The 13,113-nt window shown below is 51.6% G+C and overlaps 1 protein-coding gene across 3 annotated transcripts in view; it reads right to left on the reverse strand.

Annotated features, from left to right (window-relative positions):
• Positions 1-4,140: 4,140 nt before the first annotated feature.
• Positions 4,141-13,113, reverse strand: part of TFCP2L1 (transcription factor CP2 like 1) — a 67,103-nt gene continuing 58,130 nt past the window's right edge. For all 3 annotated transcript variants that reach the window (XM_070423152.1, XM_070423151.1, XM_070423153.1), the window contains exons 14-15: positions 9,803-9,854; positions 4,141-9,072 (exon numbers count right to left, since the gene is read on the reverse strand). In XM_070423152.1, the coding sequence (XP_070279253.1) occupies positions 9,026-9,072; positions 9,803-9,854 (99 nt within the window). In that variant the 3' untranslated portion in view covers positions 4,141-9,025. The remainder of the gene's footprint in view (positions 9,073-9,802; positions 9,855-13,113) is intronic.

Genomic DNA, 13,113 nt, shown 5'->3' on the forward strand with positions numbered 1-13,113 from the left:
TCTTGATGCCACCTCTCTCCATGACCACCACTCCCGCCGGGCCTCCCAGGGCCTACCACCCAAGACTCCCACCACCTTTAGAAAGTCACCCAACGGGAAAAGGTGGGGAAGCTGCATTTTAAGAAAGAAATCACTTTAAATACAGGAACATCAGAGAACACAGTAACCAAGTGTTTACCCGCCCAGGGAAGGCACACAAAACCACCTCCTCCCCTCCTCCCCCTGTAACAAGCCCCACCGTCTCTCCACCAGGAGCCCCAGCCCAACGATGGAGTCCCTCCGCGAGCAAGCAAGCATGCCCTCTAGATGCGGATCTGGACTCCTCGGCTGCTCCTCCTTGGTGGCCACCAGCAGCTGCAGGACCCTGAGCTCCTATTTTTCTGTCTTGATCTCCTCCCCTGGAAAACCAGGCCCTGGGGCCTCCAGCTGTGGGGAGGATCAAGTGAAAGGACAGCAAAAGCACCGGGCACAGAACCCAAGCCACGGAGGCCCGGCAGCCTCAGCTGCTGCTGCTGCTGCTGGTGTGGGTGTAATGGAGAACTGGACGCGTCCGGCCAGCTGCCAAGAGGGAAGCGAGGGTCCAAGGCTGGCATTTGGCTCCCTCCAGCTTCCCCAAGGGCAGAGCCGGGAACCTGGTCCATGAGCCCTTCTGGAGGGCGGGCGGAGGCAGCCCCTCTCAATCACCAGGAGGAGGCCGCCACCAGTGGTTCCCTTTGCAGGAGGAAGAACAGCAGGACGCGTGAGGAGGCATCGTGGGTTCCCGGAGAAGCCAGAGGTCCACGGTCCCCAAAGTGCCAGCTGGAAGTGAAGGTCAGCTGCACCCTCCGTGAACAGGAAAGTTCCAGAGCCCTCGGTCAGGAGGCACCACCCCGCGTGGCTTGGGGACCTGCTAACACCAGCACAGAACCCTTCCCCTCCGGGGCCCTCCCACACCCGCTGGCACCTGGACCAGGATGCACAGGCGCACCAGGCCTGCAGGAAGCGGGGAAGGGCTCGGACAAGTCCCGCCAGGCTGGGTGGACCCCACCAGGGTGAGGGCTCGCGGCCACGGCAGGGCACCCAACACAGGGAGACCCCAGGCCTTGCAGCTGAATGCTTCTCTCACTTCAGAGATTAAAACAAAGTACTTTTTATTATTTAAGAAAAGTCCTACTTTCTGGATTTTTAAAAAAATAATCCAGTGGGATAGACAGTAATGAAAGTCTAGCTCATGGTTAGCAAACTTTTTCTGTAAAGGGTTAGACAGTTAATATTTTCAGCTTTAAGGGCCAAGAAGCATATCAATATCATGTCAGCATAACATATGCATAACCCACGGACACAGACAACAGGGTGGTGAAGGCCTGGGGCAGCGGGGGCAGGGTGGGCTGAGGGGGTCAATGGGGGGCAGGGGGACCTATGTAATACTTTCAACAATAAAGAACTATTAAAAATTACATAAGACAAAAATATTAGGTCAGCATAGGAGAGAGTGAATTCCACATTTCTTAAATGAAATTCAAATTTAGTGATGGAGTACTTTTTGTAATACAGGTCTACTAATGAAAAGAACGGAATTTTTGAAGGGGTGCAAGATCATATTTCACTTAATTGGGCTTGAAGAGAGCCCCGTATCGCCCAGCAGCTCACTCCCAGGCAGAGAACTGGGCTGGGGTACAGCAGGCCAGCCCCTGAAGGGTGGACGCCCGTGGATCCACCTGCTGAAGAGTGGGCTCCCGGGACCAATGCTGGATGCCGGGGTGAATTATGTGGCTTTCTCTTGGATGAAGGTTTGAGAGCTTTTCCATGACAAAAGGCTTCCCGTCCCAGCTGGCTCCCTGCAGCCCAGGCCCTGGGGCTCTGAGGACGAAGGGTGAGGATGCTCCCACGGCCCTTCGGAGAGGGGGCTCCCACGGCCCTTCGGAGAGGGGGCTCCCACGGGCCCTTCGGTGAGGGGGCTCCCACGGCCCTTAGAAGAGGGGGCTCCCACAGCCCCTTCGGAGAGGGGGCTCCCACGGCCCCTTCGGAGAGGGGGCTCCCACGGCCCCTTGGGAGAGGGCCGATTTGGCTGCCTGAATGGCAGAATGGTCAGGCCGAGCCGCAGGCAGTGACCACCCTCCCACTCATGCCTTCAGCAGCCCTGCACTGAACAGCCAATCCACCCTCAGAGCTGCTTCCTGGGGGCACCCCCTCTAGGTCTCCACATGGAGGGGTGGGGGCAGGCCCAGCCCGAGTCACTGGCAGGAGAGCCACCACTCAGAGCTGCTACCTTCCTCCTCCTGGCGGCCTCATCACCCACGGGGCCTGGACGAAGGCCCACGGCAGCCTCTCAGAGGCCTGGCACGCTCCCTGGGCGCCCCTGGCAGGTCCCTGGAAGGAGGCCCGGTGACCTGACCAGCACTTCATTGCCCCAGGCCCTGCGAGGGCATCACGGCAACACCCACATCTCCAGGCCAGGGTCGTCTCGAAGGCCCTCCTGTCCTCTCGGCACCGGGTAAAGGGATGGGGGCTGGGAGGTGATCAGAAAGGATGTACAAGCATTTGCTACCAGTGCCCGACTGCTCCACACCCAGAGTAGGAAACCGGGAGGACAATGGACGGGCAGCTGTGTGGACACAGGCTCCCTGGGCCTTGCTCTCGGGGCCCTGTCGCCCAGCACTGCCCCCTCCCCAGGAAAGCTGGACTGGGGTGTGGACTCCCCCAGGTCGGGCAACTTTACCTTAACCAGCTTCAGCGAGAGCCCAAACCAGGAATGCCACCTGAGATTTAAAGGAGCAGCAGCAACCAGCCAGCCACGCCGAGGGTCACTCATGCCCGACACGGAGCGGGGAGAGCGATGCGCTGCCTGCAGAACCCCTGGACCGGAGCTGCCGAGCAGCCGACCCTGTCCTGCTCTGGCCACTCTACGTGCTGCAGGGGCCAGCCCACCTGTAAGCCAGACTGATTCTCAAAGGCACGACTGAGACCAACGCCTCCCATGGAGGCGCAAGCAGCCTCTCAGAGCAGCAGCAGCCCGAGTGGAGCAGGAGCAGCCTGAGAGGAGCAGGGGCCGTGGACGGCAGAATGCCGCGCCCACCCACCTCCTGCTCGCGATGCGACTCCGAGGGAGGGAAGACGGGAGAGGCCCACTGCCCCTCCAGTCACCACGTGACTGAGCCCTCATTTTAAGGGGTGCACACTGAGACCCAGAGAGGCAAAGAGACTCATAGAAGGGGGCAGTTTGGGGCCTAGGACCCCTGACTTGGTCCCCTGTCCTTTCCACCTCTCTCCACCTCACCCATCCCATCAGCTGCTTTCCCACCTCCTCGGAGACTCGTTCTTCCTCCCTCTGCTCCACTGACAGCAGCAAAGAGGCTGTTCCATGTTTTCCAGGCTGTTCCATGTTTTCCACCAACTCGTTAAGGATTTTCGGACCTTCGGTGACAGGCCGGCCTGAAGCCCCCCGGACTGGACACTGTGACACACACACTTAGCCAGCTCCAATCTCTCCCCGTGAAGCCCCAAACCTAGAGCAACAGCTCTTCCCCAGGGGCCGAGGCGGCCTGGCGGTCGCCAGGGCAATGCCTGCCCTTTGAGTAGGACCCGAAGCCTGGACCTCAGATTCCCGCCGTCCTGCTTTTCCCAAGGGCACAAAGCCCCTCCCCCCAGCAAACCCTGCCGCTCCCCCTCGAACGCCTCTGCTGGGAAACAACCTCACAAACAGAGACTTGCTCAGTCCTGAGAAGCCACGGCCTGAGAGTCAAGAGCGTGGCTTGGGGTCTGGGTTCGAGTTATTGGCCAGAGCGCAGGACTCTTTCTCCCTCGGGGGTCACCTTTCAAAACTGCCCCTGCCCAGCAGGAGCCTCTGCCTAGGACGCGTGGGGCCCTGGGAGGCTCCGCCCAGCGGGCCCAGGGCTGGACCGGAGCTCAGGAAAGACAGTGCCCAAGCGTTTTACTTCATAAAATAAAAATAAAACCGACAGCTTTGGCTCATCTGACTGATGGAAAGGACAAGCTGCTGAATGAGGTGGCTAAACCGTCCGATGCCAAGTCACTATGCATATTCTTTTTGGTATTTCTTATTTCCTACTTGCTTGTGAGCCACAAGATTTAACTGTAACCATTAGGAGCACAGACAGCAGTGGGCATTTCACAGAATGAAAGATTCTACTAACAGCACACTTAAGGTAATAGATCTTTATTAGGCCTTCCTTTGGAATTAAGAAATAAAAAATATTAGCCTGCCATCTTTTAGAATTAAAATTTAGCCTGCCGTCACTTGGCCTGGGTAGGAACACCACTTAGGCAGTGCTGACACCACCTTGAAAGGCTGGAAGTTAGAAGACCAAAGGTCTAGTCTGGTTCCGTGTAAACGTAGGCAAGTTATTCCAGTTCTATGTGACTCAGTTTCCTCAAAAAGAAAAAAGAAAAAAAAAAAAAGACTGGTACTGACCTTTCCCGGGGAACAGTGTGTAATGTTAGAACGTGCTCCAAGAAAGGTTGCAGAACATCAGACAGTGATATGACCCAGTGTTGCTGAGACAGGTCAAGGGGGAGACAGCAGAAAGAGAACACAAAGCCAGTTGCAAAAGAGAAAAGGTGAGCTTTCCAATGACAACCTCACATCCTTAAAAAAAAAAAAAAGGATCAGGTGTGAACCAGGGGCCTTAGCAAGAGTGCCATGGCAATGAATCCACGGGAATTCTAGTAGCCTTTTCTACAACTGGTGCTGGACAACTAACTGGACAACCACACACAAAAGAACAAAGTTAGGCCCCTACCCCATGCCGTCTGTAGGCATCCCTCAGGGGCACTGTGGGTTGGCTCCAGGCCACTGCAAGAAAGCTGGTATCATAAGAAAGCAAGTCATAGGAGTTTTGCTGGTGGAGGGTCTTGCCTTCAATTTGTAAAAAACGTAGCATCTGTGAAGTGCACCAAAACTAGCTACACCTGCACAAAAACTAGCTCAAAATGAATCAAAGATCATCGTGAAAACTAAACAATAAGACTTCTTAGAAGGAAAAATAAACATAAATCTTCTTGACCTTGGATTAGGCAATGGTTTCTTAAATTCGACACCAAAAGCACAAACAATTAAAGAACAAATGGATAGGCCCTGGCCGGGTAGTTCAGCTGTTGTCCTGATATGCCAAGGTTGCAGGCTCGGTCCCCGATCAGGCACATACAAGAAAACCAATAAATGCATAAATAAGTGGAACAACAAATCACTGTTTCTCTCTCTCTTTCTCTCTCTCTCTGTCCATTCTTTTCTCTTTAAAATCAATTTTTTAAAAAAGAAAAGAAAAAACGGGTAGTCTTGCATTTCATCAAATTAAAAGAACAACATCAAGGAAGTGAAGACAACCCACAGGATGGGAGAAAATTTTCCAAATCATATATTTGATAAAGGACCTGTATCTAGAATATGCAAAGCACTCATATAACTCAATAATAAAAAGACAAATAAACCAATTACAAATGGGCAAAGGATAAACATTTCTCCAAAGAAGATATACAAATAGCCAATAAGCACATGAAAAAAAATGCTCAACATCATTAGCCATCAGGGAAATGAAATCAAAACCACAATGAGATCACTTCACACCCACTAGGATGCTCTCATCAAAAAGACTCATGCAGCCCTAACCAGTTTGGCTCAGTGGATAGAGCGTCGGCCTGTGGACTCAAGGGTCCCGGGTTCGATTCCGGTCAAGGGCATGTACCTTGGTTGCGGGCACATCCCCAGTAGGGGGTGTGCAAGAGGCAGCTGATCGATGTTTCTCTCTCATCGATGTTTCTAACTCTCTATCCCTCTCCCTTCCTCTCTGTAAAAAATCAATAAAATATATATATTTAAAAAAAAAAAAAGACTCATACGATAGCAAGTGTGTGGAGAAAGCAGAACCCTCACCCACCGCTGATGGGAAAACGCTGAGCTGCTCTGGAAAACAGTCCAGCAGTTACTCAAAAAGCTAAACATAGTTACTACATCACCCAGCAACTCAACTCCGATGTATATTCCCAAGAAAAATAAAAATGTGTGTACATAAAACTTGTACAAGTATGTTTATAGTAGCATTTTTCATAACAGCCAAAAAGTAGAAACAACTCAAACACCCATCAAGTGATAAATGGATAAACAAAATGCAGTCTGTCCATTGAATGAACTATGACTCAGCTAAAAAAGGGACTAAAGTACTGATACATGTTCAATATGGATGACCCTAGAAAGCAATATGCTAAGTCGAAGAAGCTAGTCACAAAAGACCACATATTGTCTGATGCCATCTATGTATAAAATGCCCCAAGTAGGCGAAGCTCTATAAAAAGTAACGCTGCCCCGGACCAGGGAGGTAGGAGAAAAGCGGGAATGTGACTGCTAAAGGGTACAGGGTTTCTTTCGGGGGGAGGGTGATGAAAATGTTCTAAAATTGATTATGGTCATTCTGTGAACTTACCAAAAACCATTTAATTGTACACTGTATGGTAAGTGAATTGCATCTCAATAAAGCTGTTATTGGCTCCTTCTTCCCCCCAAAAAAGGAAAAGGAAGCAGGAACCTGTCTTTACGCTGTAGGAGTGCCACACCTGCTGTGCCAACATAATTATTATTACATCCCATTCACTCTCCAAATGCCCTGGCTTGTAGATAAATGTGCGTCACCCCCTGTCACTGTGTGTTATCAGGAGGTGGCTTTGCCCCCCGGGCTTCAGTTTCCCCATCTGTAAACCAGGCTCCCCCCAGTTCTGACCACCTCTGACGCAGCACTATGTCCCAAAAGCTCTACTCCAGAAGCTGTAAAATCCTGCTCAGTCGGCCATAGGTTCAACCTAAACTAGCAATGAGTTGAAGCCCTGGGCCAGCATTAATTACTGGATCCCAGGAAACAGAGGCAAGACAAAGAGGAATTCCTTAGTGCTCCAGTTACTGATATTCAAATTTCCTCCGACGCCACTAAAAAAGGTGATCTGATCACAGCAACTCGGGGAAAACGCTCTAACCACATCCCCTACTAATGAAAAAAGATCAGCATTTCCTGTGAGGGGCCCTCACAGAAAACACAATATCCTCAGGGAACTCGGCAGGTTTGGCAGCAGGCAGCCGAGTCTTCTCTAAATGGATTTGGTGAGGCACTCAAGAGGGCTAGGTATTGTGACGGCCAAGGTCACCTGATCACACAATGGGATGATCATGTCCTAGTCCCGTGATCGGCAAATAGCAGCTCGCGAGCCACATGCAGCTCTTTGGCCCCTTCAGTGTGGCTCTTCCACAAAATACCACGTGCGGGCATGCACGTACAGTGCAATTGAAACTTCGTGGCCCATGCGCAGAAGTCGGTATTTTGTGGAAGAGCCGGTATTTTGTGGAAGAGCCGGTATTCTGTGGAAGAGCCACACTGACTGGGCCAAAGAGCTGCATGTGGCTCGTGAGCCGTGGTTTGCCGACCACTGTCCTAGTCCTCCTCACCCACGACTGCTGAGAAATAACATTACACCACAGGAACGCAACAGGAGTTATTTTGTTCCCATCCCTTTTACACTCGTGAGAATGAGCCTAAAAATAGCCTTTCTACCCATTCCCCACCCTCCCGGGCCTTGGTCTGTGTGGCAGGTCCCACACGCACATGTGGTGTCCGCCCACCTACACAGAGAGGTGCGCCACCTCAGGGCTTTGTAGTAGCAGATCCTTAGGAACAAGGTAAAATGAAAGAAGGCACGGAGTGAACCCCACTCCCATCAATCCACCCAAGAGCAGGACAGACAGATGCTCACCAGGACCATGGAGAACGGAAGTGAACACGAAGACAGATGATGGTGGCAAATCGCCCCCATCTAGTCAGCAGTCCTGGCCATGGAGCCAGTTACCAGAGAAGAAGGCGAAGGTTGGGGCAGAGCTTTGCCTGGAGGCAGGGGAGTGGTCAGAAGGAACCAGCACATTGGCACCAAGACAGCCATGAACTAGCCTCCAACTAGGAGAGCAAGGCGTTTCAGACCAGACGCCCCCCTCACCGCTGTTGGCCTCTTTAGAGAGGCAGGTGTGGGGAAAGGACCAAGGAACCATTCAAAAGCTGGAGGCCAAGAGCAAGGGAGAGAGGAGCCGGGGGGATCTGCATGCAGAGGTCTGCTTGGGTTTCTGCTGGCTGCTGATGGGATCTGCATGCAGAGGTCTGTATGGGTTTCTGCTGGCTGCTGATGGGATCTGCATGCAGAGGTCTGCTTGGGTTTCTGCTGGCTACTGGTGGGATCTGCATGCAGAGGTCTGTATGGGTTTCTGCTGGTGGGATCTGCATGCAGAGGTCTGCTTGGGTTTCTGCTGGTGGGATCTGCATGCAGAGGTCTGCTTGGGTTTCTGCTGGTGGGATCTGCATGCAGAGGTCTGCATGGGTTTCTGCTGGTGGGATCTGCATGCAGAGGTCTGCTTGGGCTTCTGCTGGTGGGATCTGCATGCAGAGGTCTGCATGGGTTTCTGCTGGTGGGATCTGCATGCAGAGGTCTGCTTGGGTTTCTGCTGGTGGGATCTGCATGCAGAGGTCTGCATGGGTTTCTGCTGGTGGGATCTGCATGCAGAGGTCTGCATGGGTTTCTGCTGGTGGGATCTGCATGCAGAGGTCTGCATGGGTTTCTGCTGGTGGGATCTGCATGCAGAGGTCTGCATGGGTTTCTGCTGGTGGGATCTGCATGCAGAAGTCTGCATGGGTTTCTGCTGGCTGCTGGTGGGGTCTGCATGCAGAGGTCTGTATGGGTTTCTGCTGGTGGGATCTGCATGCAGAAGTCTGCATGGGTTTCTGCTGGCTGCTGGTGGGATCTGCATGCAGAGGTCTGCGCGGGTTTCTGCTGGCTGCTGGTGGGATCTGCATGCAGAGGTCTGCGTGGGTTTCTGCTGGTGGGATCTGCATGCAGAGGTCTGCATGGGTTTCTGCTGGCTGCCGGTGTGCAGCTTTCTTAGATCAGCAAGTTCCCTTCTAGCTGCAGCTGGCCAGGGAGGCTGCAGCTTCCGATGGTGAATTCCTACATCCAAGGGAGTCCATGGGGCTGGGAGGTGGAGGCAGCTGCCGCTCTGTGCTGCTCAGAGGCCACATTTCAGGATGATGTGGTAGCCATCACTGCTTTCCGCTGCAAGAAGGAAACACTGGGCATTTTTCAGGAAGAAAGGCACAGCGCCGTGGCATGGGGCAGTCACGGGAGGCATGGAATAGGGCGCCACAGAAGCCCCATCACGAATGTTGGTGAGACCACAAAATCAGGCTGCACTGACAAAAGCAGATACCTCCACACATGCCTTCCCATCTGTCTGACAACGGGCCTTCCCATCTCTGCTCCGGGCCCAAGGACCAAAAGACCCACATCCAAGGAGGCTCTGCACACACTGTTTCTCAGGTGAACGGCCTCAGGGTCGTCACGAAGCAGCATCATTCTGATGGACTCCACACACTCACTGCCTTTCCTTCTCCTGGCCCAGGAGCTCGACTCCTTCCTCAGGAGGGCCATTCATACCCCCGCCCCCGCGTCCCCAACCCAGCTGCTGTATTCCATGCTCACTTTTCCTAGAGCCCGAGGTTTAGAAAAACTCAAACGCATCTTCTGTCCACCTGACACTGAGTCTGTGGGGAACACACTGTCTGGCCAGGACTTCCCTTTCAGAAGTGACTCTGGGGCCAGTCTCGCTGATCCTCACCCGCCAGGCCAGGCTTCACGGGAAGTTTGTGCTTCTCCTTCCCCGGACGCCCCCAGGTAACATCCTCTAGGGGGACAGTGCGCAGGCAGCCCCCCTCTCTCAGCATGTTACCCTGGGGGTGCAGCCATCATGCTTCAACCAAGCTGAAAAAGCTGGTGGGGGCTTTACCTTTTAAGGTGCTGAGGACAAAACAGGATTCATCCTGGAAATTCTGCACCATCTGAAAGGCAAGAAAGAGACCATGTCCCTTCAACCATGAGCTCAATAGGAAAGCCTCAGGGATAGGAGCCCAGAGCCCGGACTACATTTTTGCTTGCTTTTGTTTTGCTGTTTCCCAGTTACTGGGTCTTCCAGCCCCTATCACAGACACAATACAGGAGCCTGTATGTATATAGTAGCAAAAGATAAAAAAAAATAGTGTGCTTTAAAAACCTGGGTAATTAGCAGGTTCTGATTGTGAGTCCTAGGAGGGCCAAGTACAGGAGTGGGCAACAAACAGTAGGTTTACAGGTTTGAGTATGTGAAACACATCTATAATAATAAAGGGTAATATGCTAATGAGACCGGACGTCATTCCAGATATCCTTCCTGACGAAGCCGGGGCCAGCAGCCAGGGGAAGAAAAGCCTACTCTTGCACAAATTTTCATGCATTGGGCCTCAGTCCTATATAAATAAAAGCCTAATATGCTAACGATATGCTAAGGCCACTCAATCGCTCGCTATGACGTGCACTGACCACCAGGGGGCAGGCACTCTGACTGGTAGGTTAGCTTGCTGCTGAGGTCCAGCCGATCAGGACTTAGTGAGATGGGCTGGACACGCCCTGGAGCCCTCCCACGGTCCCTCCCCAGCTGGCCAACCTCCCGCGTCCCTCCCCAGCCCTGATCGTGCACCAGGCCTCTAGTAGTTAATAAAGCTACTGTAATAATCATAACCTGCATGTCTTTTTCCATAACGTGAATGAAAAAGGAGCCACCTGCTAACCTGACAAGCTAGGGGAGGCCTGCGTGAGGCCTTACAGACTCAGAGACTGAAGTGACCGCAGAGGACGGTCTGAATGAAAACTTCCCAACTGCAAGAGGTCATGGCGGGCATCATGCCCTAGGCTGGCATTGCTCCCTGACAAAGGCCAGTCTTCACCTTACCTGAGCCTGTCTGCTATCTAGTTTTGCATCTAGGATAACATACCTGATAACATACCTTTGGAATGTCAACGTAATTTCCTTTTTTCCGGGGCCCTCAAAGCACAGCCTCCCCAGAGCAGAGACCACAGATCCCTTCATTGTCATTGTTGTTGTGTTAGTTGTTGACTGTTAATTACCTTATACCCACCAATGTAAAAGAAGTGACTATTCCTTTTACTTTTCACCCAATCCCAGAGATTTCTCTGCTTTGCCTTCTCCCGCCTCCCTAATCAATCACCAATGAACTTCATATAACCCTCTTACGCCTTCTCCTTTAACTGTAATGTATAAAATAGAGGTGCAGAGGACCACGATCGTAGCGTAGGTAAAAGCCAGCGCTCACCACCTCCCACAACCACATCAAAATTACAATTAAAGTACAGAACCATCATTCAGAACAGCCTGAAAGCTGGCTGAATGGCAGCCCTACAACTAGAGACGTAAAGAAGAAAGCACATCGAGACTGAGAGGAGGGATGGAAACACGGAGGCACAGAAAGGGCTGGGCCAACACCCATGTGTAGCGTTTTTCTAATTGGGAGAGATATCATGGCTATGGAGGCCTCCTGTGAGGAGCAAGGGGTCCCAACCACATACCAGCCCCCCAGCCCAGAGTTCCAGTGCTGGGAAAAGCAGTCCCCATAACTTCAGGCTGTAAAAACCAGTGGGGATTGTGGCTGAGTGACATGGAGGCAGTTGGAGTGCCAGGGACTTCTTCTTAAAGGGCCAGCACATGGACTTACCCAAACTCCATCCCTCTGGGCTCCAACACTGGAGTGGCGGCTTGAAAGGAACGTGAGACATTAGGGAAGGAACTGGATTGTCTGGCATCGGGGCAAGAACCCGAGGGTGGCTTTCTTCCAGATGGGGGCACTCACGAGGGTCATTATTCCTGTATGGGGACCTCCCCTATCCCAGAGCTGACTGACAGCCATCATCTTGGCTCAAAGAGAAAATTTCCATAAGCTTGGCTCACACTGTTTGCTCCATCCTGATGATTCCCTGAGACCATACCCCATCCAATTTGCAGCCTCACTGAAGCTGTTTGCATTGGCTTTTCCATATATATATGGCCTGTCCAGGTTCAGGCTTCAGACTTTCCTAAAGTCTCTTAAATAAGAAGCAGCTGACATCAATAAGATAATTAAGACCCAGCACTAGCACCAGCCTGCCTTGCTTCACAGTTGGGTGCGCTTGGTCACTTCCAAGCCCAACACAAGTAGTAGCCATCTGCAGATCTCTCTGCAGCTCTTGCCCCAGGCAGTGGCTGACTTTGCAACTCCTGGGAGGCCTCAGAGCCAGTGCACCAAGTGGACAGCTTCAGACCATAGCAGATCACAACTCTACACATTCACAAGTGACACACTCAAGGGGAAGACACATGTGCACCAAAGCCCCACTGAAGCAAGTCCCGCTCCATAGAGGTGTCTCTTGCACAGCAGCTCTTCCACTGTAGTTGCCACTGGTCCTTACAGCCAATTGGTGTGGGGGTCAAGTACTTCCAGTGACACCAACAGCAATCAAAGCTCAACTACAACAAGACAGTGTTCACAGCCCACACAGGGGCACACCTAGAGTGCCCAGCTGAGAAGACTGGGGAGGTTGAGCCACTGGGGCCTACAGAACACTACTCCACAAGGTCACTCTACCAACTCCAGGAGACACAGCAGCTCAACCTAATACATAAAAACAAACACAGGGAAGCAGCCAAAATATGGAGACTAAGAAACATGTCACAAACGAAAGAAATGGAAGCAAGCAAACTACTGGATACAGAGTTCACAACAATGGTTATAAGGTTGTTCAAGGATCTTAATGAGAGCTTCAAGGGAATTAATGGGAGCTTCAAGGGACTTACTGAGAATTTCAAAGACATGAAAAAGGACCAGTAAGAAATTCAGCATACATTAACTGAAATAAAGAATAATTTACAGGGATGCAGTAGTAGAGGATTCTGAGAATCAAATCAACGAATATGAGGAAGGAAAAAACACCCAATCAGAAGAGCAAAAAGAATAAAGAATCCAAAAATATGAAAATAGTATAAGGAGCCTCTGGGACAACGTCAAGCATACCAACATTAGCATAATGGGGGTGCCAGAAGAAGAGATAGAGCAAGATATTGAAAACTTATTTGAAGAAATAATGACAGAAAACTTCCCTACCTGGTGAAGGAAATAGACTTACAAGTCCAAGAAGCACAGAGAACCCCAAACAAGAGGAACCCAAAGAGACTCACACCAAGACACATCATAATTAAAATGCCAAGGGTTAAAGACAGAAACAATCTTAAAA

Source organism: Myotis yumanensis, unplaced genomic scaffold, assembly GCF_028538775.1.
Source record: "Myotis yumanensis isolate MYYU_CA2020_CCGP unplaced genomic scaffold, mMyoYum1.0.hap1 SCAF_8, whole genome shotgun sequence".
Lineage (NCBI taxonomy): Eukaryota > Metazoa > Chordata > Mammalia > Chiroptera > Vespertilionidae > Myotis > Myotis yumanensis.